At 47.0% G+C, this 26,450-nt stretch overlaps 9 protein-coding genes across 9 annotated transcripts; 6 read left to right on the top strand and 3 right to left on the bottom strand.

Moving 5' to 3' along the window:
* Positions 1-197: 197 nt before the first annotated feature.
* On the top strand, positions 198-652 carry AGABI2DRAFT_113718 (hypothetical protein; the record flags this gene model as incomplete). Its single annotated transcript, XM_006453899.1, has 2 exons — positions 198-457; positions 511-652. 2 exons carry the CDS (start codon positions 198-200, stop codon positions 650-652), a joined length of 402 nt encoding a protein of 133 aa, XP_006453962.1.
* Positions 653-964: 312 nt separating this feature from the next.
* AGABI2DRAFT_175695 (hypothetical protein) lies at positions 965-2,356 on the bottom strand. Its single transcript, XM_006453898.1, has 8 exons — positions 2,305-2,356; positions 2,151-2,227; positions 1,975-2,038; positions 1,759-1,791; positions 1,456-1,662; positions 1,263-1,415; positions 1,160-1,208; positions 965-1,100 (listed from the first exon to the last, which is right to left on the bottom strand). The coding sequence occupies exons 1-6, from the start codon at positions 2,345-2,347 to the stop codon at positions 1,282-1,284; spliced, it is 558 nt and encodes a 185-aa protein (XP_006453961.1). The 5' UTR covers positions 2,348-2,356; the 3' UTR covers positions 965-1,100; positions 1,160-1,208; positions 1,263-1,281.
* A 690-nt stretch (positions 2,357-3,046) lies between these two features.
* AGABI2DRAFT_40608 (hypothetical protein) lies at positions 3,047-4,667 on the top strand (the record flags this gene model as incomplete). The annotated part of the gene is made up of 7 exons (XM_006453679.1): positions 3,047-3,370; positions 3,430-3,462; positions 3,506-3,607; positions 3,679-4,026; positions 4,076-4,249; positions 4,311-4,475; positions 4,536-4,667. Coding segments are annotated over 7 exons (1,278 nt in total), but the record flags the coding sequence as incomplete, so codon positions are not given.
* Positions 4,668-5,636: 969 nt separating this feature from the next.
* AGABI2DRAFT_175693 (hypothetical protein) lies at positions 5,637-7,634 on the bottom strand (the record flags this gene model as incomplete). Its single annotated transcript, XM_006453897.1, has 13 exons — positions 7,552-7,634; positions 7,399-7,495; positions 7,207-7,341; positions 7,040-7,141; positions 6,896-6,974; positions 6,592-6,833; positions 6,421-6,539; positions 6,277-6,366; positions 6,194-6,222; positions 6,079-6,139; positions 5,975-6,024; positions 5,797-5,914; positions 5,637-5,699 (listed from the first exon to the last, which is right to left on the bottom strand). The coding sequence occupies exons 1-13, from the start codon at positions 7,597-7,599 to the stop codon at positions 5,637-5,639; spliced, it is 1,233 nt and encodes a 410-aa protein (XP_006453960.1). The 5' UTR covers positions 7,600-7,634.
* Positions 7,635-8,791: 1,157 nt separating this feature from the next.
* On the top strand, positions 8,792-13,133 carry AGABI2DRAFT_175692 (hypothetical protein; the record flags this gene model as incomplete). Its single annotated transcript, XM_006453896.1, has 3 exons — positions 8,792-10,157; positions 10,206-12,235; positions 12,294-13,133. Exons 1-3 carry the CDS (start codon positions 8,819-8,821, stop codon positions 13,131-13,133), a joined length of 4,209 nt encoding a protein of 1,402 aa, XP_006453959.1. The 5' UTR covers positions 8,792-8,818.
* A 1,343-nt stretch (positions 13,134-14,476) lies between these two features.
* AGABI2DRAFT_175691 (hypothetical protein) lies at positions 14,477-15,762 on the bottom strand (the record flags this gene model as incomplete). The annotated part of the gene is made up of 7 exons (XM_006453895.1): positions 15,624-15,762; positions 15,347-15,567; positions 15,190-15,297; positions 15,020-15,128; positions 14,842-14,970; positions 14,633-14,748; positions 14,477-14,552 (listed from the first exon to the last, which is right to left on the bottom strand). The coding sequence occupies exons 1-7, from the start codon at positions 15,735-15,737 to the stop codon at positions 14,477-14,479; spliced, it is 873 nt and encodes a 290-aa protein (XP_006453958.1). The 5' UTR covers positions 15,738-15,762.
* A 538-nt stretch (positions 15,763-16,300) lies between these two features.
* AGABI2DRAFT_213484 (hypothetical protein) lies at positions 16,301-21,225 on the top strand. Its single transcript, XM_006453894.1, has 6 exons — positions 16,301-16,782; positions 16,882-17,145; positions 17,198-17,786; positions 17,840-19,308; positions 19,364-20,231; positions 20,294-21,225. The coding sequence occupies exons 1-6, from the start codon at positions 16,362-16,364 to the stop codon at positions 21,015-21,017; spliced, it is 4,335 nt and encodes a 1,444-aa protein (XP_006453957.1). The 5' UTR covers positions 16,301-16,361; the 3' UTR covers positions 21,018-21,225.
* A 285-nt stretch (positions 21,226-21,510) lies between these two features.
* Positions 21,511-23,357, top strand: AGABI2DRAFT_189279 (hypothetical protein). The gene is made up of 5 exons (XM_006453893.1): positions 21,511-21,554; positions 21,614-22,015; positions 22,069-22,460; positions 22,516-22,705; positions 22,766-23,357. The coding sequence occupies exons 2-5, from the start codon at positions 21,743-21,745 to the stop codon at positions 22,901-22,903; spliced, it is 993 nt and encodes a 330-aa protein (XP_006453956.1). The 5' UTR covers positions 21,511-21,554; positions 21,614-21,742; the 3' UTR covers positions 22,904-23,357.
* Positions 23,358-24,828: 1,471 nt separating this feature from the next.
* Positions 24,829-26,018, top strand: AGABI2DRAFT_189278 (hypothetical protein; the record flags this gene model as incomplete). Its single annotated transcript, XM_006453892.1, has 2 exons — positions 24,829-25,265; positions 25,318-26,018. Coding segments are annotated over exons 1-2 (828 nt in total), but the record flags the coding sequence as incomplete, so codon positions are not given.
* Between the last annotated feature and the right edge of the window lie 432 nt (positions 26,019-26,450).

The raw sequence follows: 26,450 nt of genomic DNA, 5'->3' as shown, positions 1-26,450 counted from the left end.
CTTACCCCGGACGAGGTTTGTTTCCCCTGCAATTGTCCGTGAACAACTAACTATTCATCCCTGTTGACAGTTGAGTACAGTTACGAACTCCGTCCATCAATATGTTACTAGGAAAACACCGATCAAGGCCGTTAAGTTTGTTCAATGCAACCTCCTTCCTCCACCGAAAAGGGCTGTTTTAGCATATTATATCCCCAATGGCCAAGGATGATAGCTGGTTCATGATCAGAGCACCCTTCGTGAAGAACGCTCTATGGGTGTGTAGGGATGTCGAAGGAGGCGAGAACGGGTCAGAAAGAGTTTATCCCGCTGGAAAATACGTCCCGCAAACAAGGCAGACTCCGACTGATTCGATTGGGAATTGGGTAAAGGATGAAAAGCATACCGATGGAGAGGATATTCTGGTTTATTTCACAGTTGGAACGACGCATATCCCCAGGCCAGAGGATTGGCCTGTGTAAGTTATTCGGACCTCACTAAAGAATTCCAGTCGCTGATAAGCATTTGTAGAATGCCTATGGATGCCTTCCGTGTGAGCTTGAAGCCGGTTTCGTTCTTCAAGGTAAACCCGAGTCTAGATGTTCCGGAAACTCAAGACCATTTGAGTGTGCCTGCGCAACCAGCGCAAAATGGACAAGCTTGTCATTTTTAATGACGCCCAATTCTTGACATGAATGTAATCTACAGCTTGGAGTGGATTTACTGCCTCAAATAGTGGTTGCGCCCAACACATTGTGCTGTTCGTTACCTCTTGGCCATATGGAGATTAGTACAAAATACTGGCGAGAGAAACGAGAAGGAACATTCAATATCCAGCTGCAAGTCATTGCAAATTCATGATACTGGGGAGACCCTCGCTGCCATCAAGCTTGAAGCTTGACATGTCTGGTCGCAGCCCAGGGACAGAAAAAAAACCTTAAACTCAACGTTGGGTGCTTGGCCCTGCTTGAAACTCGGATGGACTTGGTGAAGAAACGTATCATACACGAAGAAAACAAACCAATGAAAATCATGAATACAGTGTCAATACTTCCTGTTACTCCTTGCAATTCGCTCAAAGGCCGTCTAACTTTAAAGCAACTTGTGCTCAAGAGCACTCCCTTCATTCATTGGCCATTGGTGACTCGACACATTGCGCAAGATAGGATCACCAACGTACCGTAGGCGTACCAATGGGCATCCATTGATTTCAGTTGTTGAAGCAGATCCTGTCAAACATGACGGTGTCAAGCCAGAGCATTTTATTAGTGAGCGAAACTGACGCAATCCTGACGGGGCAATTCATTTAGCTGTGACGCAATTTTTGGCAGGGGATCGCTGTGAGTCGACACATATGCGGGAGGCAACCCAGAGTCTTGACTTTGATCGTTGAATGCGGCCCGGCGCCAGCCTTTCAAAATCATCCATGTTAATATCTGTTGATCAACTTGGGCCATTTAACAAATCCCCACTCACGCCAATAATCCCGTAAATCATTGTGAAACTCTTCCATGCGCTGTTTGCGTCCAGCGTCACGTATGGCGACCTTAATGTTCCGTTCATTCCAGTTGACACGACGCATATTTCGTGCAGAGGTCATATATGCCTTAGACTTCTTTACATCTGAAGGAGTCATGTCACTTTTTCGGGATTCCAGGTCAAGACGTTGACGGTGAACGCAAGCTTCATAAATATACGAAACTTGTTTAAAAGAGAGAAAAAAATTAGCCTTGAATTCTGAAAGATAAGGAGGGATGTTGATAAGGGAAAAAAACATACTAGTATCATAGCGTTCGAACCATCCTGTACAACCTGTTTTTTAAAGGGGCCGAATGTGTAGATTAACAGGTAAAATATAACCCGAGTAAAATTCACTAACCATTCACGGAACACTTCATTTCTGGAGGACATTTCTCATACCTTCTGAAAATCTCCATCACTATGGCTACTCCCAGTCTCAGACCAATTCGGATTAGAATCGCGGCCAATATTCACCTTTTGACTTAGACTTGGCTTCAGCCGCTCTCTTTTTCCGTGCGTCACGGTTCTCATTCCATGACTGGAAAACGTTGTTCAAGGGAGTCATAGTATTTGAGAAACCTTAGGCAGAGGTAAGTGGTTTGGGTGAAGGTTATAATCAGTGAAACGGTTTTAGACAGGTGAGATCTCACCGAGACATCTTCACTCTCCAGCCAAATCTCCTTTTCCCTTAAACGTAAAGGTATGCTATGGCTGAAATTGATGATGGCTAGTAACCAAGAGTATCAATTATCAAATACCACAGTGCAAAATACATTTGATGAAACTACAACTAGTCCATTGCACCTCGGTCGTGACAACTATCCTCGTCGATATAGAGCTTAGCCATGTCAAGCAAGCTGGCGTATTTACAGCAAATACACCACCGCTAGGTACATCTGGTCTCCGTGTTGTTGTATCATCAGAGTGTAATGCTCGATGCAGTGAGATTGCTAATTGCAAATTGCGAAGAGGGTTCTGAGGCTCTGATTGGAATACTCTTCGCGGGAGGAGGGGCCCGAGGGTGGGACGGTCGCCGTATTCGGAGTAACCTTTATGTTGTTGATTTATGTCTTACATGGTCGATTGCGTTCAATGGGTTTTTCGGGATGCGCTGACACAGCATTCACCGGGCCTGGCAAGAATGTGCCTTTTATCAATGAAAGTAGTCAGGGAATGCGCTGATAGTTTACCGGGTGGGCATGCACTGTCGCCACATACGAGCATCGGCTCAACTTTCTCACCGATGCATCGCTCTGAAATCCGCATGGTCTTCCCGAAACGAATGATGGTCCAATAGAATTGGTTGGGGAGTCTCGACCGGTTGGTAGCATCTGGTTGCGAGGTTGCCGATCAATTCCTGGTTGCTCAAATACCTCTTCGCTTTTCTCTCCGTCACCTTTCCTTTCCCTTTCGTTTGTCTTTCGTTCGCTTCCTCTTTTCCTTCTTTTTCCACTGCAAGACAGGGATCGCGCAAGCGTTGACCGCTTCTTCAAGCTTCGACTTCCGCACACCCCCTTTTTATTCCGAGGTCCACTTTCACTAAATCATGAAGTCAATTTTTATCGGTCTTTCATTCATCAGTGCAGCTACGGCTCAAATTGTCAATGGCCTTTCCTCCGTCCCGGTCACCACTGCTGCCTCGGCTTCTGCTCAGTCTGCCGCAACTCCGGCACCCTCTTCTGCACCCACTCCTCCCCCCACACAACCAAGCAGTGGAGTCGCAGCTCAATACACGACGCCCCCGGCGCAAGGAGAGGACTTCTACTCGTACATGCCCTACAGCAGTATGACTAGCGGAGGATACTCGCAGCTACAGTGTGGCTACGGTTACCAGAAACAAGGTGACGGTTCGTGTGTACCGCTATCCTGGGTGAGTATCTTTGATGTCTATTTTTGGATGTTCTACTGACACCCCCTGATCATGATAAGTACCAACCCCAGAACCAAGGCTGTTATGCAACAGTCATCATCAATCAGTGAGTGCATTTCTAAAACACCATCATAGCTGTTCCTCACGTATTGTTTCAGAGGGTCAAACTATGGACACTGCGACAGCAACTACGGCTCTGGCGCTGCGACTGTCACAGTCACCAACTATGTTACCCAGGTATACATTTTTCTGCCTGCGTTTTTTCGCCTACTTTTCGACTTAGATTTAACTAATATGATAACCGTTAGACTCAGACGGTCGCCACTACAGTCACGATGCACGAGACAGCTACCAAGGTCGAAACTGATACCATGACTGCAACCAAAATCTATACCTCTGTGGAAGTCGTACCTACAACGCGTGTCTGGATCTCCACCGAAGTTATCGACAGGACAAAAGAGATCGAACATACCCTGACTGCGACGGAGACCAAGACACAGACGAATATTTACACTCGTACTGCTACTCAGACGGACACCGCAACACAAACTGTCAAGCAGACTGACACTGCCACTGTCACCAGGACCGATATTCGCACCGTTGTCCAGCCGACCACCTATATCAAGACCTATGACGTTACCAAAGTCATCGATAACGTGAGTACCCAACTAGGTGTTCGGATTTATGAGCCTCATCATTCTATAGACCCAGACTGTGGTCGAAACTGCAACTTCGGTTGTGACCGACAAGGTCACCTACCTCCAGACGGCTACCAAGACACAGACCATGACAGATTTCATGACCGTCACCGCGATTAGCACTATGGTCGAGCCCACCACCTATGTCAAGACTTGGGTGCAGACTGTGACAAAGGATAACGTAAGTTCGATATGCGATTCTTTTTTCATCTCGAGTTTGGTTCACTCACATCATATGATAGACGGAAACTGTCCTGAACACTCTCACTTCTACCGTGACTGACAATCAAACGCGCTTGCAAACCGTGACTTTACTATCTACCGCTACCGCTACTGCCACCACCACTGCTACGGAAATTCAGGCTGCTGCTGCTGAAAACACGGGACTTTCTAACTGCCTTGGCATGGTACGCTGTCACCTTGTTGCTGTTACCTCAGTACATAAATGACTCATTTCGTATCTTTAGTGCAAGTCCTCGTGGTGGCCAACTCCTGGATACAGCAGCTACGCTCAACCCACCGCCACTGCAGCTGCCGACTCTAGCAGCTCTTATGGCGGTTCTCAAGGGGGATCTTATGGCTCCTACGGCAGCTCTGGGTCATACTAAGCTTGCTGTCTAGTAGTAATTCGAGTGTAGGCTGCACGTATACGTCATGTCGCGATTCACGTCCTCAAGTAGATCTTACATTCCACCAGAAAAGGGGATTTTTTTTGTCTGCCGGTGAACACCTGAGATTATTATTTTAATTTGGTTTGCATGCTTAGGGCATCGTAATCTTTCTTTCGTTCCACTCTTTTTGCGTCAGGTTTGCTGGGTATTCCTGTTTATGTCACTCTTGTAGAGGTATTTGGTAGTTAACAATCAGAAAGCTCTTTGGGCTAACAGAGTTTGGTGTGAGCCGTTTTGGTGTTTTAAGCACATGCGTGGTGTCCAAGGTAATCTCTATATCAAAGTACATGTCAATGAAGTGACAGGCAGTCATGATGCTGATTGAGAAAGTTTGGCAATAAACGGGACCGATGAATGCAATGCTTTTGATCGTTTATGATTCTGAACCAGTGCCTGTAGCCCTCCCCAAATTATTACTCCAAGGGCGCACTCAGTTTCCGCCCTTTGTCATACGTATTTAGACCTTTCCAGCGTTGTATTATGATCGGTCATTCACGATGATATTTTTACTCAGGGGGAAAGGAAAGAAAATTGGTTGACAAGGTCGGAGAACTCGGAGAACTTCTTTCATTCGCTAGGAACACGGGGTTGCTGGGGTAGGATAGTAGGATGTGAAGCTGACCGACCAGTGACCACCTTTGTGACCCTCCTTCGATAAGAATGCAAAGGATTGGTTGGTGACCAAGGCAACGACTTGGCGACGATATAAATGTAAATTAGGTACTGCATGTAGTGAGAATTTGGATGCCCAGTGAACTCCTGACATGGAATTCAAGGGGATGTAGGGAAAAGCTTTAGTGATCGACAGTGAGTGACAATTATTAATTAGTGAGAGAAGCTGAGATGTCCACTCATGAATATTTTGACATGGGGACGTATTAACAATGTCATCATAAATCAATTGGAGTAATAAGGTACAGGTGTGCAGTAGTTTGGTATAATACAAAATAAGGATAATACCTAAATTAAATCATCCGATGAACACTGGAATTAAATATCAGGTCTACAATAAGGCGGTTTAAGCAACATCAATGATAAATAAACCAATACCATTCACCTTGACAACTCTCCTAAGATTCCGAGTACCCAAAACGTTCTTTACTAGATTCTTGACTTCGTGGAACATGAACAGCGGTATCAATACAAGCATGAGTGGAACTGCAATTTCCCAAAATCTGTGAATATTTTGCCCTATCGTGAGTATCTTTGAACGGAGATGATAAAAAGAAACGTACACAGCGATTGAATGTCCTGTAAGACCCTTGAATGGTTCAAAATTCATGCCCTAGATGGTTATTCATGACTTCAACAATGACTTTAGCAAAATGATGCAGCTTACGAAGTATCCGGTAAGAAGAGATGGAGGTAGAAAAATTATAGTTACAATTGTGAGTCGACTCCTTCAAAAAGATATTGATTCAAATGAATTCGGTCGTATCGGGAAACATACTTACATTACTCTATTCGTCTCATATGAAGCAACCTGAAAATAAATATATCAATCTGAGATAAATGTTTTTCCGAGAAAGAAACTCACGTTGAACGCATAATTAATCAAATTCTCGGATACTCCAGCAAACATATCCAGACTTGTCATAGCAAAATCCATATGATCAGATATATCACCCTAAAAACCCGCTTCATCAACATCACCATGACTGAATAGACGAAAAAATCTGACCAAATAGGTTTTACAAGTGTAACTCAAGTACCCCTTCGCGGTACCATCAGGATTCAAACCCCACGTCGATTTCCATCTCGACCTCTCCGCCTTTTTCGCATCTCTATTCTTCTTAGACCCTTTGTACAGTGTGTGTGTTATTATTCTTTCGCTTTTTCTTTCCTGACATACCTTGACTTGGTTTACATCCGCCAGAACTCTCCGCATCTGTCCGTTCCGCATGTTCTGTTTTATGGTCCGTGCTGGTAGACTTTTCAATAGGTTTTGTCTTTCCAGATTTTTTGCCAGTATCTTTCCCACCACTTTCCAAGGAAATAGCGACACTAGAGTCGGAATCAAAATCGTACAAATTCGTTGTTTCTACTTCAGCCTTGACCTGCTCCGCTATAGCCAAACATCTACGAGCATCATACCTAAATCAAGTAATAGTCAGCGTTTTTTAAAAATCAAATTTCAAGGGAAAAAACTGCTTTACTCTCGCAGGTTGTATATCATAGTTTTGATCGGCTCAAGCGTCAATTTATGCATAATTAAGGCTCCTGAAACAACATGCACTCCAAATTTTCGGAACAAGTCAATTTAGCTTGAAAATGCGTATAGGTATAACATTTATACTTACGACTGCGGATGGTATCCAGATTGGGATTGAAGATGATGTCATGCTCGAGGTTGTGTATTTTGATCTGATATTCATCAATGACTTCCAAGATGCGGTCAACCACTAGTAAAGCGAGTCATCAATTAAAAAAAAAGCAGAATTTGAATTAAAATTAGGGAGGGATTAACCGAGGTCGAGAAGGGCTTCCATTAATAACGATGCATCCTCTGATACCCGCAAGATAGATTGATTATTGTAGAGTCGCTCGGTGATCGGAGCTGTGAAGTCTAGATTGCATGTAGGCATGAGGGAGATAATGGTGCCTGTGTGAAAGGGAATCAAATCAAGAATGTGAGAAGGAGAAGGAGGGAGAATGTTACCATCACGGAAGAGAAAGATGCACATGGGGTCATGACGGATGTTGGGACGGTCACCTGCGGTTAGGAAGTCAAGTTGAACAGCTCGTGATTGTGTGCTCTGTGAGAGGTTGTTTTGGAATGAGATTCAGCTGATTGGTTTATCGAAACGCTCACTGAACCTCTCCATCTTGAAAAACAGGCGCGCGACATACGCGAAGCCATGGAGGCAACTGAAGGGAATGCTGATGATTGTTCATGATGCATTGCTCCAGGTGGAAGAATCCGGGAGTCATTTTGTAGACGGCCACTCTCCAAGTGTTCCGGATCTGTCGCCTTGTAGGCTGGAGGTTCGTGGTCTCCCCTGTATTGCCTTCTCTGGGCTCCATACCGATAATGAGTCTCGGGATTCAACAAGTCAAATTGTTTGTGATCATCCTCTGAACGGACGGAATGACATAGAACACGAATAAACATGTGATCTGGATAATAGTCAGCCTTGGATTGAATGTCTCCGCGATCATGGAGGACATCCTCGAGAGCTAGAGAATGAATATCTTGTGGTCTGGTGTATCAGAAGGTATTTTGGTCGTATATTTCAGGCAATGGCCTTACGATATCGCAGAGCCATGGAGCTGAGAACTTCCCAGTCGATCCCAGCTATGTTGATCCATCTGACTGCTCTGGGATGACCACCACAGTCAGGACTGTTCTCAGTTTCATCCTTCATCATGCTAATAAAATCTGCATTTCCGAATCGCTCAATGCTAACGTCGTCCGCGTCAAAGTCGATAACGTCAATGAGACAGTCTCGTCTAAACTGGGAGTACTGGGCTCCTTCGCTGGGATTCACCCCAGGTTCGGCACCGGCACCGTGAGTGTGCCGACAAACAGTGGGACGTTCCATTCTGTGAGGAGAGAAATGGGAGGTCTTGAGACGTTGATGAGATGGACGGGATGTCGGATGAGTGAGAGGAGGAAGAATGGAGGCCTTTGAAGAAGCAGCCTCGCTTTGGTTCATGAGCCGTGATAAGTTAGGTGCCAAGAGGGTTAAGCGCTCATTAGTCGGGGTTTCGGGCGCTGATGGCGCTGATTGGACATGGCTGCTATGGGCTACAGCTGTGCTGAGCAGGGTACTGGATGGCATGTCGGGGATGGAAGAGTGTCTGAGTACAGCCAAGGTTAGACTCCACTGTCCATGTGACGGTGAGGGGTGTCAAAAAAGCTAATCTTATCACTCTGAGTTCATTGAGCGCTGAATCGTTCCGCACCAGAGCTTGGAGTGGGGTGGGTTGCAGAATAAACGCCACAATTAGGGGGAAGCAAGCACGTGCCCACGCGGGAGCCAAACGTTCTTGTGTCAGGATCGTGTCAGAGCCGTTTGCATCACTGCCCATCTCCCACCGTCGTCCCTCTTTCTCCACCCTCCTTTATCTCCCCACCCATGCCCCTCCTCGGTGGTCTCTTTGGTCGGAAACACAAGTCCTCTGCACGTAGCATACATAGCACGGCTAACGGTATCGCCCCCTCCGACGTAGACTCGGCATTGTCTTCTCCAACAAACTCGTACATCACCGCAGACAGGTCTCTACCCTCTAGTCCTAATGGCAAGAATGTTCTCAACTCTGACTCGGGTCACCTCGCTCCAAACCACTACCTAACTCCCACTTCTGCTGCGTCCAGCAAGCTACGCCTTCCTTTTTCCCGCAAAAAGTCCAGGGTCCCAATTAAAGACCCGTCAGTAGTTCCATCTCATGCACATACCAATTCCCTGCCTCCCCCCCGCGTAAATCATCTAAACTCAAGCGGGGCCTATGACAGCGATTCAGGCGACATGCGGCCTCTCCGTCCTCCACCGGCTGTTTTTGGAGCCTATACGGACCCCAATGGTGCCCTTTCAACGCAGTCTCTACCTAACGAGCCTATCCCGTCGATTTCACCCAGGCAACACAAGGAAAAACGCCCCTCACTATTTTCCTGGACAAAGGAGCCACCGCAGTCAAAACCTCTTCCCGATCCAAAAAACGAAATAAATCTCAATTCACCTCTCCAACTAGAACCAGATTCATCATTCAATTTGAAATCTTTCAGACATCTACGACCGTCATCCCCCGACGCCTCCAATTGTTCTCTCGTCGTACCCCCCTCTAGACCTCGGAATGCCAGTGTCAATTCAGAATCTTCTCAGAGAATATCCGTCGCCGCCTTCCGCGAAGCCCAGGCTCGTCGAAGCACTGCAGGTTCACCCGCCCCATCATACCGTTCTCCCTCCCCTTCATCTCCTTTTCCGCTCGACGTTCAGCGCGGGAGACTAAGTTCTCGCCCTTCATCTCAAGCCATAAATCAGCGACGTTCTACCAATCTGGCTGTCGGATATACATCTGATTCCGATGATTCGACATCCTCCGAGGAGGAAGACTCTGATGATGGACTAAACCGTCGCAATGACGCGACCCGGACTCCCGGGAAACGTCCTCGCGTTGGAAAACGTCAAGCAAAGTCAGAAATAGGTCATGGAAGTTCTGGACATTCACCGAAGTGGCAATCCGGCTTTTCGGCAACGCGATCACATACCGGCCATGGAGATCCAGATCAAAATGTCAAGCAAACTTATGTGGGAATTCCTCCTATTCCTCCCACCGGGCAGGGTTCGCGTCCGCAATTGGCTTTGGGGGTCAATGGAACGAGGCGAAGAGCTAGTAATTCTACCAGTGCGTTATCTCCATCGGCGGCCGCAAAACGGGCCAGTGTCTTAGCTACCGCAAATGCAGCTTTTGATCGAGGTATGTTTACTCTGGTTATTGCGCTATCGATATTCACTCTCTTGACAGATTCCTCTGCGGCAACGAAACAGACCAATTATCCCGCCGGGGAATCTTTGACGGCCGCTAATACCCCATTAATCGCAAAGGCTGTGAAGCAAATTGATGACTCAGAATCAGAATCGGAAGATGACAATGCACCTCTAGCTTGCCTCGTGCCGCCTCGCCGTCCTGGCAGCTCTATGTCGTCTGCTTCGAATGCTAGCTTGAAGACCAACGGAACACGCGGTCTACCCGGGCGTGCCATGAGCAAACCGCTCATAGATATTAATGAGCTCACGACAAAGAAGCCTACCATCGGACCGCAAAAAAGTAACGACGACGCTTTCACCGGGAGTGGTTTGATTGCAAGCAAGATGCATGGACCACAACAAGGTCTTGTCGAGAGTCCGACTTCAGCCGAGTTTCCCTCTCCTTTAACGAGCAAGTCGCCACCGGGCTCCACACATTTTGCTCGCCCCCTGTCGCCGTCCAAGGAAATGAAAGCGCATCTCAGCATGGATAATAAATCTTCATCCTCATCCTCGCAACTGTCGGCTTCAAAGGTAGAAAAGAGCCCAAGCCCCGAGAGAAGGAGGGACGTTTTGACGGAGAGGCTGGCGAAGCTCGCCAAAGCAAATGCGATTGCAGATGAGGCTAATGCGAGGATAAAAGAGAAATCGCCGAGTCCGCCACCACCACAACGCAAGAAGTCTATGCAACCTGAATTGTCTCTTGGGCGATCACTTGGAACTATGCAACCTATTGTTAAATCCGAACCCAGTCCTCCGGATGAGGGGTTGATTCAAGACGTGGATCAAAATATCTTGAATCTGATTTCCAGAATAGGAGGGCCAGAGGAGAACGAGATGCCAGATGCCAATTCAAAGCCAGAGGAGGGTGAAAAGTCGTCTGATTCCGAATCAGATGCGTATGGCGAACCCGACGACAATAAGCATCGACAGAAGAACGTGTTTACAAATGTGAAGGATTTACCAAAGGTTCCATTTGCGTCTAGCCCCGAACCAGAGGACAAGGATCGGATTGCACCCATACCAATTAAGCAGCGTGCTCCCGCTCCTTCGTTCAGTGTTATGTCAAGGCCGCCGATACTGAGACTTCAAGGCGACGATAACCGTTCTTCTTCGGCCACATCTACGACTACTACGGGTGCAAAACTTGGTCTGAGTAGTGCAAGAAGTTCAACAACCTTAGATTCGATGATTGGGACGAGTACAGATACGAAACGCGGCTTAAGCAGTGCAAAAAGTTCAACAAACCTAGATTCGACATCACCTACTCCACAACCTATACCTAGCCCTACCAATATGCGACGGCAAAGGAGCAGCACAATGATACCCCTCTCTACGCCCTCTTCGACCTTCGGCGCGACCACATCGTCATTTGCAAAACTTGCTGCGAGGGAAGGCACGGTTGTACCTCCATCAAATGCTAGTGTTACGAGTCCTTCTGATTCTCGAAATGTGTCGAAAACCCCGAATCTGGAGAAGGCAGCAGTTCCGAAGACGCCAGAGAGTAATGGTTCTGAAACCGTCTCGTCAAGTAATGCACCATCCTCATCTGCGAGTTCCTCGCAAGCTTCAAGGCACCGGGCTAAGACGGTGGGAGGTGGTATGCCCAATCAGACTTTTAGCAGACCTGCCAACTCGTCACCTGTTCCTACTATGCCTGCCAAACCTTTTGCCATGCGTAGAGATAGTCCAGTCAGTTCGGCGGGCGATTCGAGTAGTGGACGAGCGCCTCTAACTCCCAGGGACGGAAGTGATATCTATCCATCTAGAAAACCGGGTGATAAAGGCAAGGACAGAGGAGAGGAATGGGGGAGCGGCGTTAGTGGACTTAGTGTTCCAAGTTCGAAGGGTACTGCTACTGCTCATGCTCCGAGGCATGTTAAGAGAAGGAGTGTTAGTTTTGAGGATGAGATTAAAGATCAGATTGCGGTTAGTAGCGCTGGGAGGAAATTGAAGGAAGTTGAATCGGATGATTCTGAGGTGAGGAGACGTGAACGGAGGAGAAGTGAAGCCAAGGCTGCTATTGAGGTACGCTCCCGTTTTTGTCTCTTTTTTTGCAGCGACTGTACTGATTTTGTTGGGCTAGCTTGGAAATGTCATCAATGGTCCTGGTCCTGTCGTGTCGGACGATGAAGACGACTTGCCTGCCAATCAAGTTATGAATGCGGCAAGGATGTCAACCATGAACCCAATGATGGGCATGAACAACCCGATGCAAATGCAATTCAATGGCTCGCCCGCTGCGTGGGGCGGTAACATGTCACCTTGGCCGCAACAGGCAGGACCTCAAATGCTTTCTCCGGCGCCTTACATGATTCCCCCACCACCTGAACCCCATTACTATGCTGCTCATCATCAAGCTATGATGTATGCGAAGCAGGCTTATCAGATGGCAGTCGCGCAACAGGCTATGGCTGCTGCTGCGGACGAATGGGAGCGAAGTTCGGCTATGGGTGGTAGTGTTTATGGTGGTGGATCGAATGCGTCTGTTATGATGAGTTCACCGCGGTATGGGATGATGGGGATGGGTGGGATGAATAATGGGTGGTCGACTGGTTCTATGATATTCCCGAGTAGTCCACAGTCGGCGTATGGTGGGAGAGGAGGGATGAATAGTTCGAGGAGTGAATATGGTGGTGGTGGTGGAGGTGGTGGCGGAAGATGGAGCTCAGCAAGGAGCACTTATGGAGAGGCTTTTGGTCCTTCCGATCGGTTAAGACCGGGGATGGCGGCTGGGGGTGGAAATAGACATTCGGGGATGGTGAGGGATTCAGCGTATCACCCACCTGTACCACCCATTCCGCAAAACCATGGAGGGAGATCTAGTCCTGCTAAGGTTAGAAACAGGACTGCGAGTGGACCGGCTTTGGCGAGTCGCGAGGGACAGAGGAAGCCACCACCTTCGAGTTGGAAAACGGGATTATGAGGGTTCAATTAGGACTTTCTTGGACAATCCTTTTTCGGGAGTTTCAGGTTTTTGCCGTGATGAGAATTATCTTATTATCTTTCTCTTGCCCGCCACTTGCATCTCACCACTGTACTATTTTCAATTTTTTCAATTTTTCTTTTTATATGTCCTGTCACCTGGATAACAAACATAAAACGCTCTCTTCTCACTCATGTCTCTCTCTACTCTAGAATCCCTTTTTTTTGCTATTCCCCTTCCTTCTTGACGGACCTGCAGGAGATCGTACCTGGGCTGCAGTCATTATACAATCTGTGATGTCCCTCGTTTTTGGCCTCGCTTTGGGTTATCTCTCTTCTTGGCTATGGGCGACTTTCAATTCTATACAGGAAGTTTGGTATTTTTTTTTCAATTTATGTTCTTTGAGGGCTAGTTTTTTCTTTTTGACAAGGATTGTTTTGTTCCTCTCGCATTATCGCAATTTTTGGAAGTTTCGTTTTTTTCATTTTTTCATTTTCATTCACTTTCATTTACATTCTCGTAGTCAGTCAGTCATTTCACAATTTCCGTTCTTTCTTTTTCTCTTTCTCTTCTACAATTGAGTGTATAGTTATTCATCATTTTTTTTTTTGGCTTTTGACTTGTTTCCAGATTCTCTCGACTACTATCGTTTTTTTTTAGTGTTGACGTTTGCCAGGCTATTTGAAAATTTCATACTATTGAGTTGGGTTGACAATGATGATATTGTTAGTCGTCAGGAAGAAGTCACTCTCTTCAAGGTTTCTTTTTATGGAGATGGATTACGTAGTTCTGGCTTTCCTGTGGATTGCTGGGAGTTTGGTGATGATATACCTGATATCATGCTTCCTCTTCTTCGCTCTTCCTCTCTTTTTTTTTAAAAAAAATGTCTTGGACTGTGTTAGCATACATCACGTTTTCTCAACTCAAAATAACAGAAATCATTGTTAGATACTCTAATCAATTGTACAATTTGTCTTCTTCCTCAGTTTATCAGATTATCGCCACCATCTGCATTACGAAAAAAATGAAGAATTCATTCTGAAAAAGACGTTAACTAAATCTGTAGATAAGCTATAACCTAACGTACATCTAAACCCATAAAGAAAACCCCCCAAATATTAGAAATGAAATGAAAATAATAATGAGAAAAAAAGTAGAAAAAAAAATATGACCATGTCTAATAACTTCAGAGAACCATCTAAAGACTTCAGCTCTATCTAAGACTGCGAAACAGCTTCATCTTGCAATCCCGGCGGTAGCATTTTATACTCTAGATCCAGGCTTCGTAAACCCTAAGTTCTGAATGAAAAATCAAAACAAAAGTTCGAGAGATTCGAGAAACTCTAAAGTTTCTCTTGAGTATCTTCTAATTCAGATTTTTCGGAAACACGAGTGCCGTCTGGTGCAATACGGCATGCCCTGAAGATGTTATTTTTTGTTTTAAATTGGTATTGATTGAATGGTATGAATGAATGAATGAATGAAAAAAATCAACTTACGTTACTATTTGTTTCCAATATGATTCAGGCTCGAATTCGTAATGGTATTCGCCACCGAAATCGGCGTCGAGTTGGGATGGAGGGATTAATTCGTCAAGATCGGGGTTGAAACGCATCTGAAAATGGATGTTGAAAGAAGGGACAGGGTAAGAAAACAAGGAATTAGTGATGTTTTTAGTATCATTACTGTTGTTGTTGTATTTTCGTACCTTGTCGCGCGTCACCGGATCCAAAAATGGTGAGATGCCTTTGTAAAAAAAGCTGAGAAGTCGTGGGAGGTTGACGACGATGGCACGACCGAGGGTTTCTACATAATGTTGTTGGAGAATATTGAGGACCTAGATTAGACATTGACCAGAGGTGCTATAGAGTGAGGATAACTCGTACCTTACGAGCAACGGAGATGGAAGGGTTCGTACGAAGAGTTGTGGATGCGTAGTCGACGATGATGACTAGAGATTCTTGACCTGGAGGCATGAGATCTTTTGCCCGCTCACTGTAAATGCGTCAGTGCAGTCTACGATGAACTGGGGTAAGGATGGAACAAGGAGACTTACAGACACCACACAAGATGCCTGAGCTGTCTAGGGCCTGCCTCTGTATTCTCGCGTCCCGGGCGCATATAAATAATAGGTCGTCCATCCCTGTCAAATCCGGTAATTATGCTACGCGTGTTAATACAATGCTGGACATCGTGAGCGATAGAACACTTACATCTTTCCTGTTTCACTCTCTATTTTGACTTCATCGGGTGGAATTAAATCGGGTTTAAATTCCCTCCTCCACTCCAAGGTGCCCTTGATCCGTTTTTGTGCATCGGCATAATCCCACTTTGCAGCACGCATGTAACGAGGCAGGGTATCTGGCTTCTGAAGCCATCTGAGTTCCCATGGGTGATATGGGTCTGATGCCGGAAGAAGCAGGCCGTGAGCGTACTGGAAGTGACGGTACGTTAGAGGAAAGTGACTTGAACGCAGAAAATGGTTGCTACCTCTCGCAGAGTGTCGATGTGAGCTTGTTGTTCGGTAGTATATTTGTGTACAGGTTTGATGATGGTCCCAGGTTCGGGTTCTGTGAGGATGTGGTGTGTTGCGTTTCCATGCATTATGTACAGTGTAGTTGTCAATTATAAAATGGAGAGCAGGTTATAGCAGGCACGAGAGGGAGAACAAAAACAGGACTGACGCTCGGTAAAAGAAAAATGATGCCCGACGCGAGACACTGGAGCCGTCGAGTGCGCTGGGCTTAATAACGCAGGGGCTTGGCGTGATTAGATCATGTGGCCCGCTGCCGATGCTGCAGTGGAACACTGGAAATCACTCCAAATCACGCCCGACGCCCGAATTCAGACTAATATCGCGGTATGCTGGAGGCACTGCAAGGCTAGAAACCTGTCCGGGTGTGTTTCCTTATGGAGCATACAGCAGGCGATGAAAAAGCCGCTCAATATTCTCACAACAGTTTAATTTTCTTTGACACCTTATGTAAAGGGAGAGGGAGGGAGAATAACGGGGCACAATCTGAACATGGGACGCTCCTCGGTTGTGAGGGCACAGATGACGCTCCAATGAGGTGCATGGACTGCATGATGGAGGTGTGCCAGTGACATGGTGACAATTATGGGCACGAGTGACCGTGACAGCCTTCTTCCTCCCCCCTCGCCGTCCACGGTCATCCACTCGCTCTTCTTTCTCTTTTTACTACCAACTACCTCCCTCTCCCTTGCCCCATGGACGGTCAGCGTCCTCCACGCTCCGTCCGCCCTCAGGCCCAGCAGCAGACCCCGCGGTCTCCCGCCCCGCCCTACTCAGACCCCGTCAACCTCCCTCGCTCCCCGCCCGCTAATTACGACCCTCGCTCGCCTTCAAATATATCTTTCCAGGCTACAGAGCGTGGCGACCGTACCTCTGCTCTCGATACCCCACGCCAACATCACTTGCCGTCTGCTTATCAGCATCAGCCACATCTTGCCTATACTGGTGATCCGGAAAATTCAGAGTATGCCGACGCTTCCCGCGTAGCCCGTAAGAAGAGTCTTGTCCGTCCAGACCGTGAAAAAATAGAGCCCGGTCATCGACAATGGCATTATCGTACCCATGTCGCTCAACTTGAGCAGGAAGGAAGCACTCGAGTCGGTTTTATGCCTTCCTGTCAGTGCCGTTTTTTCAATCCTCCCTCGCGAATCGCTTCTGAATATTTTTCTTCTTAAATTTGACTCTGAATCTGCGCATATACTTTCATTGCTTTAGCTACTGGCAACTATCCACAACAAGGCGGATTGCGTCGGGGCCAGTCATTACTGGGTCGCGAGGAGGATGTGCACGAGTCGGGCTTAGCACTTTTCAAGCGTGGAACTCTGAGACGGAAGAAAGCTCCAGCCATGCCCTCTAATAGTCCGCCTGCCTCCCCGAAAAAGAGAGGTTGCTGGCAGGGACCTGGCCCAAGTGGTCCTTGGATGCTCTATTGTTACTTCATCACCATCTGGATTCCACCTTTTCTCATGCGCAGCTGCGGTCAGTTTTTATGCTTTTATCAAGTTCCTCATCTTACATCATCTATCACTAGGTCTCCGCAGCCCGGAGCAGCAGCGCGCGTGGCGCGAGAAAATGGGCCTTCTCAGCATCATTTTGATTTTGATGGCTGGTGTCGGTTTCTTGACCTTCGGTTTCACTACTGCTGTGTGTGGCAAACCCCCTGACAGGTTCCACGGCGGTGCAGTCGATGCCGCACACATCTCAAACAACTCTGTCGTTTTCCATGGATATAGCTATAATTTTACCGACTTCAAACACCCTCCGATTGGCGCCTTTGATGGACAGACGAACCCTCTCAACAATCGCGACTGGAACCTGTCGGGCAACGATGCTTCTTTTTTCTTCCAAAATACCAACCAGCACTGTCTGAATATCATAACAAAATCTCCCGGTTCAAGTATTACGGGAAAAAGTAATCTTCTTGATTGGTATTTCCCTTGCAACGTTTACAGTCAGTACGGGAGTAGCGGTGCTAATCTCACTGGTTATGAGTCCGGGACCAATTGTCACACCTCCCCAAAGGCACGTTCGTTATTCAGTCAGATACAACCTTCAGGCCAGGTTTATTACACGTGGGATGATGTCAAAAACCCAAGCCGGAACCTGGCGGTATATGAATCGTACGTCGAAAATATCTTGCAATCTGTTTTCCGACTGAACCTTTGTCATTCAGGTCGGTTTTCGATCTCAATCTTCTCCAATGGCTTAATCGCGCGCAAGTCACCTATCCACCGATTTTCGATGAGTTGAAGCAAGCAAACGGCACTTACAACGGCAAAGATCTATCCATGTTGTTTATGCGCACGAATCAGCGGAACGTCGCCCACTGCTTGCAAGATATCATTACCATTGGCTTCATCGATACCAACACCATTGGATGCGTTGCTTCCGAAGTCGTTCTCTACCTCTCCCTCATTTTCATCATCGGTGTCGTCGCCATTCGTTTTGTTATGGCGGTCATGTTTCAGTGGTTCTTCTCCTGGAAGCTGGGTAATTTCCCTCGCGAGACCTACGAACAACGCATGCAGCGTTCTGCGGAAATTGAAAACTGGACTAACGACATATACCGTCCAGCGCCTAGCGAGTATCGGCCCAACGTAACCAAGAACGGCTTGCGCGCAAAGAAGGAAAATCGCAAGACTTTCTTCCCGAGTACTTCTCGCTTCACTCCTTCCGAAACCTTTGTCAAATCACCTAGTGGACGCCCTTTGACATCTTATGGCGTACTCGATGCTTCGTCGAACGCCAACTGGAAACGTTCAACCATGTACTCCATGACTGCAAAATCAGGCAAGGGAACCCCTCCTGATTCGCCGAGTTACAAGCAATCAAGGAGTACAATGACGTTGGGAGAGGGTGTGCGCGGTGGTTCATTTGCCGACAATCCTTGCCCATTCCCACTTCTTAACGTTGTTCCGCAACCACCTCCCGATTATGAACCGTTTAATTTCCCCCTTGCACATACAATCTGCCTGGTTACCGCCTATTCCGAGTCTGTCGAGGGTCTCCGTACCACCCTGGACTCACTTGCAACGACTGATTATCCGAACAGTCACAAGCTCCTCCTCGTTATTGCCGATGGTATGGTGAAAGGTGCCGGAAACACTTTGACGACTCCAGAGATCTGCTTGACTATGATGAAGGATCTCGTGGTTTCTGCCCAGGATGTTGAGCCTCATTCTTATGTTGCAATCGCAGATGGTCATAAGCGTCACAACATGGCGAAGGTCTATGCCGGGTTTTATGATTACGATGATGCGACTGTCGAACGCTCTAAGCAACAGCGCGTTCCCATCGTACTGGTTGCCAAGTGCGGCAACCCACTGGAAGCAAACGATGCTAAGCCGGGTAATCGTGGGAAGCGTGATAGTCAGATTGTCCTGATGGGCTTCTTGCAGAAGGTTATGTTTGATGAGAGGATGACGACGTTTGAGTATGAGTTCTTCAATTCAATTTGGAGGGCAACGGGAGTGAGCCCGGATCGGTATGAGCTGGTGTTATGTGTGGATGCGGATACGAAGGTGTTCCCAGATTCCGTGACGAGGATGGTTAGTTGCATGGTCCACGACGAAGATATCATGGGTCTATGTGGAGAAACGAAGATTGCGAACAAGGCGGAGACATTTGTTACTATGATGCAGGGTAAGTGGTCATTTTCTATCTATTGCGATACAGATTTCATATACACAACCACCAGTGTTCGAATACTATATTTCTCACCATATGACGAAAGCTTTCGAATCTATGTTCGGTGGTGTAACCTGTCTACCTGGCTGCTTTAGCATGTATCGCATCAAGGCTCCCAAGGGCGATCGTGGTTTCTGGGTTCCAATTCTTGCCAATCCTGACATCGTTCAACATTATTCGGAGAACGTAGTTGATACTCTGCACAAGAAAAACCTTTTGCTCCTCGGTGAAGATCGTTACCTTACAACACTAATGCTCAAGACTTTCCCCAAACGAAAGAATATGTTTTGTCCTCAAGCCGTTTGCAAGACTGTCGTCCCTGACACGTTCACTATACTTCTCTCTCAACGTCGTCGATGGATCAATTCGACAATTCATAACCTGGCCGAGCTACTGTTGGTTCGCGACCTTTGTGGTACTTTCTGTTTCTCGATGCAATTCGTCGTCGGTATGGAGTTGGCTGGTACCCTTGTACTCCCAGCTGCTATTGCCTTCACGGTCTACCTTATCATCAGCTCAATTATTCCCGGAGGTCCAAACACAACCATTCCTCTCATTTTGCTCGCTATTGTCCTGGGTTTACCTGGTGTGCTGATTGTCATCACATCGAAAAAGGTCGCGTACGTGGGGTGGATGCTGGTGTATCTCCTTTCATTACCCATCTGGAACGGAATTTTACCTGCTTATGCTTTCTGGCATTTCGATGACTTCTCTTGGGGTCAGACTAGGAAGGTTGCTGGGGATAAAGGGGGAGATCATGGTGATAAGGAAGGAGAGTTTGATTCATCGCATATTGTGATGAAGAGATGGGTCGAGTTTGAGAGGGATAGGAGATGGAAGAATGGTTCACAATCAAGAGATTCTTATTATGAGAAGAGGTTCGTGCTCTTTTAATTGTTCCGCTTCTCATTTGCAGTTTCTAATTTTTCTTTCCTCTTAGCGGTAATCGGCACTCCCTCGTATCGACCTCAGATATTGCGCACCAGCAACCCCAGCTTGATTCCAGTACTACAGAATCATCAAATACAAATACATCGCCACGCCCGAGGCACGATAGCAGCGCACTTCTTATGCTTCCTGCCCCGCTTTCTGTCAACCGGCCAATGATGGCGTCTTCGTCCTCGATTGGAGTATCACGTTCAAGCGAAGACCACTATCTTTCTGATGCTGCATCAGGATCAAACCAGCGACTTTTACCCCAATCACCCGCTGCAGAGTACTATCCGGAATCATACGAGTCACCAAATCAACGGCTAGCTCCTGCATCACCTTATAACAATGCATCTGGTACACCTAGAGCATATAGCAGTCCTGCTACACGCAGCGCACCGAGCCCACAACCATTCCCTGGCGTCAATAACACCGATGTTAACAATCCATTCAGGTCCTTGACCACTAGCCCCACTGGTTATGACGAGACGGCATCTGGGTATTCGGCCAACGGAAGTGACGAGAGTGGTCCGAGAGGAGGCCGAGGTGGTGTCAGATTGATGGACAGCGGTCCCGTACCAGGTCCAGAAGGAGTGCGAAGGATTTCGAGACAAGCTAGATCAAGACCCAGCTCGCAAGTACCCCAGCAGAATAGGTATTCGAGGAATTCGGTGGGATTCAGTTTACCCCCTGGTGCGGCTCCTCCTCAGCCTGGTGGTGGCGGTAGGATGTAAATCAGAAGTGTAAATTGGTGGGTTTGATGCTACTTTTCTCTTTATTTTCCTTGCCTATTTCCACTATTCCCTCGTCTTGGCATATAGCTACGCATGATAGAACACTTGACTCTTATTCTCCCCCTTCCCCTACTTGGTTTATTCTTTGCACTATTACCCTTCATTTTTCTTCACATACCTATCAACCCTAGTTTTCTCTTCGCGAAGGACTATCTTTTATTCACTGTGACGAACAGACGAGACATGATGGATAATTACGGTATATATACTAGTTTAGTCATACAACTGGACAACTTTCTCTCTAAGTTCTTGTCTTTTTTACGTAGTTGACGAGATATTTCGTTTTCTTTACTTGTTACCTACACTTTTTGTTCCGCGCATGGAAATATCACTTCGATTTATCTAAGGGTTGTTTGGCGGTGGACATGGAGACAAACAACTGCCATGCGGATAGCAGACATACATAGACGGACCCTGACTAGCTTGACTTTGACCTTCACCTCGTTCTCTGATACTCAACACCTGTATTTTCCTTCGGTAATTGTTGCTACGCGCTCAAGGTTGATTGTTGCGTTGCATTGCTCATACTCTGACAGACAGGAATATTCGAAGGTGTTACTTGTTATATAGAAACGACACGACGACCCACGCACGGCACATACGTCACAAAACCCTCACGATTCCCGGACTACAGCTAAGGAAAGAAACGCATATCAAGACAAAAAATGGCAGCAGCAGCAGCACCTATGAGTAATTCGCCTATTACTCAAGTGTCGCAAGTACAACCGGCCCATGTTGGACTGCAACCACAGTTACTCACGAGGCTGTTCCTGGAGTTGAGGGGTAGAAAGTTTGAAGTTGACAGGGAAACTATTATGAACTTGCCAGAGAGCGTGCTTTTGTGTTTGTTTCCGAACGGGTTGGTTCTGAGCAGACAGAGTGTGGCGCTTTCGGATGGTGGGGATGGTGATGAGGAGGAAGAAGTGTATGCTATTGATGTAAGTGGGAGGGAACTGCAAAACTGGAAGACGTGTGTACTGATTGTTGGTAGTTCGACCCAGATTGTTTTCAATTCGTGTTGACGTTTTTCCGGAATGCTTCAGAGGCGTTTTATGGGACGGCGACTAGTCCTGGATTGTACAATGCGCAACAACATCTCATGTTTGAGCCCAACACCGACTTTCATGCAGGCTCCAATCCTCTCTTGACGAAACAAGCTATTATTGTGTTGAGAGAAGAGTTGGAGTATTTCTCTATACCCCCTAAAGACACTGGTGCGGCCACGGATGCGAATGGGATTGCGAATAATGAAATGTTGGATGTCAAAAAGCAATCTGGGGAGTATTTGATGGAGAAGAAGAATATATTTACGGCGTTACAGAGGAATGTGAACAAAGAGAATAATGTGGCGGAGCAGCACTTGATTGACATGCTTTGCATGAGGTAGGTTTACTCTTTCCTTGTTCGCACAATGGATTACTGATGATTTGGTTGTCAGTGGATTCAACCGTGAGGATGAGTGGGGATACCGTGCGTTGGAACCGATGCGTTGCTGTATCTCATCAATAGCGCTCGTGTTGCTTAAGACGGGGATTATACATCATCCGAATGGGGAGCGACCGGTGGAGATTGATTATACACAGATGACGACAGCACAGAAGTTATTATTGTTCTGGAGAAAACCAGCGGTGGGTGTTATGACACGGCCATGTGTTCTTGTCAATAGACGCTGACCCTGGATCTGACAGCGAAAATGTTGGTGGGATGGGATCGATATTGAGCTTCCCGGCGCAGGGGATGATGGGGCGACGAAAAAGGTGAAGCTCTGGGCTCGGCGAGTGTGGACGCTGGAATTGAGTCTGGTAGGAGGGCCATCTGAGGCGTGATGAGTATGCAGTACTTTTTCTGAATCAAGGGGTGATAAGGATGGGATTTGTATAGCACCCATTAGGATACCTTCTTACCCGGCCATCAATAACCCCCGTGCCATTTTTAGCGCTCGTTTAACTGTTGTCTCTTTTTGTGGCGACCCGTAGCTCTTGTCCTCCACCTGTCATGTCCTCTTCCCCATCCCCTCCTCCCCCATATACACCTCTCAATCCTTCCTCTAAGTCTTCATCCTTTAAGAGTAACACCGATGCTGCCTCCTCAATCATGACCCAGAGCTTAAGCTCGTCCTCTTCACACAACTCGACTCAGTCTACCATAGACACGCTAAGGCACATGGCCGGATCTGGAATTCGCAGGTCCAAGTGCCGAGCCGAGTTTTTGGAGGAACTGGCCAAAGGCACTGGCTCAACGGAACTCGATAAGGATGTCGTGGAGAAACTGAAGATTATTACTGGAGAGGACGGTACTAATTTCTTTCGCAAGTTTATTGGGTGAGTTCAGTGGCGCCTCGCATCGACTTTGGTCAACTTACGGCTTGCCTCGTGGATGTCACTTTGTGTGTGTGTGTATATATAGAGGTGAATCTCTTGATGCAGGACTCAAGAGTGAAAAAGAAAAGGAGGAATTCAAGAAGATGTTGTCGAATCCGGTTGTTTTTGCTGTCTGTGTTGTTGAGGCTGGGAGAAAATTTGTTGATTATTATATGACATGGAGAGGGATGGCAGTACGTGTTCTAATTCGTTCTTATGAAATTGGGGCGGCTCACGGATGCTTGATGTTAATTAGAGACCGAAGGATCTTAGAGGTGTGTGGCATATTATCTGAATCTTTTCAACTTGTTGATCTTTTTTTGTTGGTGATAGGATCTAACCGAAGAGCAGACTTGTTTGATGAGGAGTTTAGGCGAGTAGCCAGGTCAATTGATAAGGAATACAAAAGGTTGGTTTTATGTCTGCTTCACAATGTCTCGGTTTTTTCTGAAATTAAAGTCTAGGCAACAAGGCGATGGGGATTCGCACAAATCCGGAAAACGTCCTTCAGCCTCCTCCTCTCACAAACGTACTCCTCTTCCCAGCATCGTCGTATCCCAACCTAAAGCTGGTAATGCATTATTTCTTCTCAGATGTTTCAATTGATCTGATGCAACCGTCAGCGGCTGAGGCTACCTCGCCAGCAACGCCAACTGTCAACCGCCCGTCGTGAGCGCATTTACCCACTTTTATTGCTTCTGGACACTTATCTAAAGTACTTTGTCCAACAGTCCCACAAACGCCAGTGTCATCTCGTTGCCATTCTTAGGTACCATCCGTAACGTACCGCTCAGCAATCGAGGTGAGTTATCTAAATGCATATACTCACTCTTCTTCCGCTTTCATTGACTAATTACGATATCCTTTCACCCCTTTCACGCAGTTCCGCTACGTGTGACCAACCCAGATCGAAATTCTGTTCTTCAGGATTCAGGGGTTGAAGCAGAAGCACCAGTGACGCAGCCGGCCAACAGGAATAACTCGTTGGAGACCCTGGTCGAAGCCGCCTCTGAATCAGCTGAGAACGGTATGTCACTCTTGGCGCAATTATAACTTATATCCAATTTGCTGTTTCCACTCACGTTATTTATTTATAGTGGTGGATCCGAACTCCAAGCCGGACTCTAAGCGGCAGGACAGTGCTGATACAGTTGTTCAATCTACGGACGCGGATCAAATGTATGTTTTCACATGTTGATGAATTGAGCGTTTTGTGACTATGCTTATTTTATGTTAGGCTGGAACCACCGAAGAGGGACGGTGATGCAGACAGTGTTTCTTCCAATGGTAGTCGTCACTCAAGGTCGTCACGGTCAAAAAGTCACAGGCATGGGAGCCGTAAGAGATCCTCCAGCAGAAAGCATGGAGAATCCCCCAAGAGCAAGTCTGAGCACAGGGAACATCATCATTCGTCCTCTTCTAGGCGCAAAGACAAAGATGAGGACGATGATCATTCAAGTCACGGTCATCATCATCATCGTCATCATCATGAACATGATCATGATCATCGTCGTCGCCATCGAAGCCGCAGTCACAGTCGCAATCGTTCATCTAGACATCATGATGAAAAGAGGAAGACAGATGATGAAGGTGATAGAGCTAGCCACAAAACTATCAGAAAAAGTTCAAAACGTTTGGAAAAGAGGGAGAAAGATGATGGTGATAGATCGAGCCGCAAGTCATCTAGGTCGTCCCGTTCGATGAAGAGGCCTTTGAAGACGAATATCACTGTCGTTATGGTTGACCCTGACGAAATTGATAGAATCTCTTTGCTAGAGGTAAAGGCTAAGGAATCAGTTCAAGCCAGGGGTGCTCCTACATGGCATGGGTAAGAATCTTTCTTCAACTAGCCATCGACATCTCGCTCATGATGCATCTAGTTTGGTTGAATTGCCCGGTGCAAGCAAGCCGGTTCCCGCTCTCCCCAATACGCCTTGGATTGGCCCTCTTGCTCGCGAATCTGTCGGTGTAAGGAATATCCACCCGTACAAGTCGGGTTCGGACACGGATGACTATTGGGACAATGTACTCGGTATACCCAAACGTGAACCTGTCATACCATCCCCGGTTGATGACTGGGACTCTGACGATTCTGACCTTTCGTTTTCCCCCGTCATTCCACACCACTCTTCATCGGATGCTCCCAACCACCACACACCGGTATACCCTGATTCGAACCCTCTGTCTCCTCAAGGTAACATGTATGGCCAACAAGCACCGGTCATACCGCCGTCATCATACATCTATGCCTCTCCGAACAATAGCAATCGCTCGCATTTCTCGCCGATGACTATGCATGGTACCCCTGTATACGGTTCTGGTTATATGCAGCCCCTCCAACTCGTCCCATCTCCAGCGGCCTCAATGACCAGTCTACCCCATACGGGCTTCACTCCTGGATATATTCCACAGATGATGACATCACCTGTAGGATCGATGAATGCAGGCCATGAACAGGCGTATCTACACGGCATGAACAGCCCGTACTCGCCTTCGACTATCAGGTCGCTTCTAGGAAGTCCATATGTGCCGGCTTGGATCTCGCCACAACCGAATACTCTGAGTTTGACGCCAACTCCGGCCGGATTTGTACCGCTTCATCCAGTTGGATATGCACAGGGGATGAGGGATTAATTAATACAATATGGGGGTGACCTCAAGGTTGCCTCGTCCATTTATTCTTTTCCTTTTCTTTTTTTTTTTTTGTCCAGGGCTTTTGAGATGGTAAGAGAATTCATTGTAGTTTAAAGCATACTGTAAACCCCTTATACCATGAAATCTTCGTATTAGTTTCTTGTCGAACTGTTAATGTGCGTCCGACGAAATTCATGACATTGCAATACCCGATGTGGTTTCTACTTTAATTTTGAGAGCTTAATTTAGCATGCTTCCGTTCCACAATCGCCTCGAGGTGTTGATCAATCAGTTCGGTCTGATAATCATCGTGCCTTCCATTTGAGACGGGTTAGACTGGAGCTGCAGGTGTATGCTTCGGGAAGAGAAGTCAAGGCTC

Source organism: Agaricus bisporus, assembly GCF_000300575.1.
Source record: "Agaricus bisporus var. bisporus H97 unplaced genomic scaffold AGABI2scaffold_1, whole genome shotgun sequence".
Classification (NCBI taxonomy): Eukaryota; Fungi; Basidiomycota; class Agaricomycetes; order Agaricales; family Agaricaceae; genus Agaricus; species Agaricus bisporus.
Note: the sequence above shows the minus strand (reverse complement) of the source record. Positions and strands in the feature narration are given on the sequence as shown.

Excerpts from the sequence above, each read along its gene's own strand:
- AGABI2DRAFT_175695 (XM_006453898.1), bottom strand. The coding sequence starts at position 2,347 with ATGGCTAAGCTCTATATCGACGAGGATAGTTGTCACGACCGAG. Across the intron at positions 1,792-1,974 it reads AGCCAAGTCTAAGTCAAAAG|GTTGTACAGGATGGTTCGAA; the intron begins GTGAATATTGGC and ends TTTAAAAAACAG. Across the intron at positions 1,416-1,455 it reads TGATTTACGGGATTATTGGC|ATATTAACATGGATGATTTT; the intron begins GTGAGTGGGGAT and ends GTTGATCAACAG.
- AGABI2DRAFT_213484 (XM_006453894.1), top strand. The coding sequence starts at position 16,362 with ATGGACGGTCAGCGTCCTCCACGCTCCGTCCGCCCTCAGGCCCAGCAG. Across the intron at positions 16,783-16,881 it reads AGTCGGTTTTATGCCTTCCT|CTACTGGCAACTATCCACAA; the intron begins GTCAGTGCCGTT and ends TCATTGCTTTAG. Across the intron at positions 19,309-19,363 it reads ATTTGTTACTATGATGCAGG|TGTTCGAATACTATATTTCT; the intron begins GTAAGTGGTCAT and ends CACAACCACCAG.
- AGABI2DRAFT_189279 (XM_006453893.1), top strand. The coding sequence starts at position 21,743 with ATGGCAGCAGCAGCAGCACCTATGAGTAATTCGCCTATTACTCAAGTG. Across the intron at positions 22,016-22,068 it reads AAGAAGTGTATGCTATTGAT|TTCGACCCAGATTGTTTTCA; the intron begins GTAAGTGGGAGG and ends GATTGTTGGTAG. Across the intron at positions 22,706-22,765 it reads TGTTCTGGAGAAAACCAGCG|CGAAAATGTTGGTGGGATGG; the intron begins GTGGGTGTTATG and ends TGGATCTGACAG.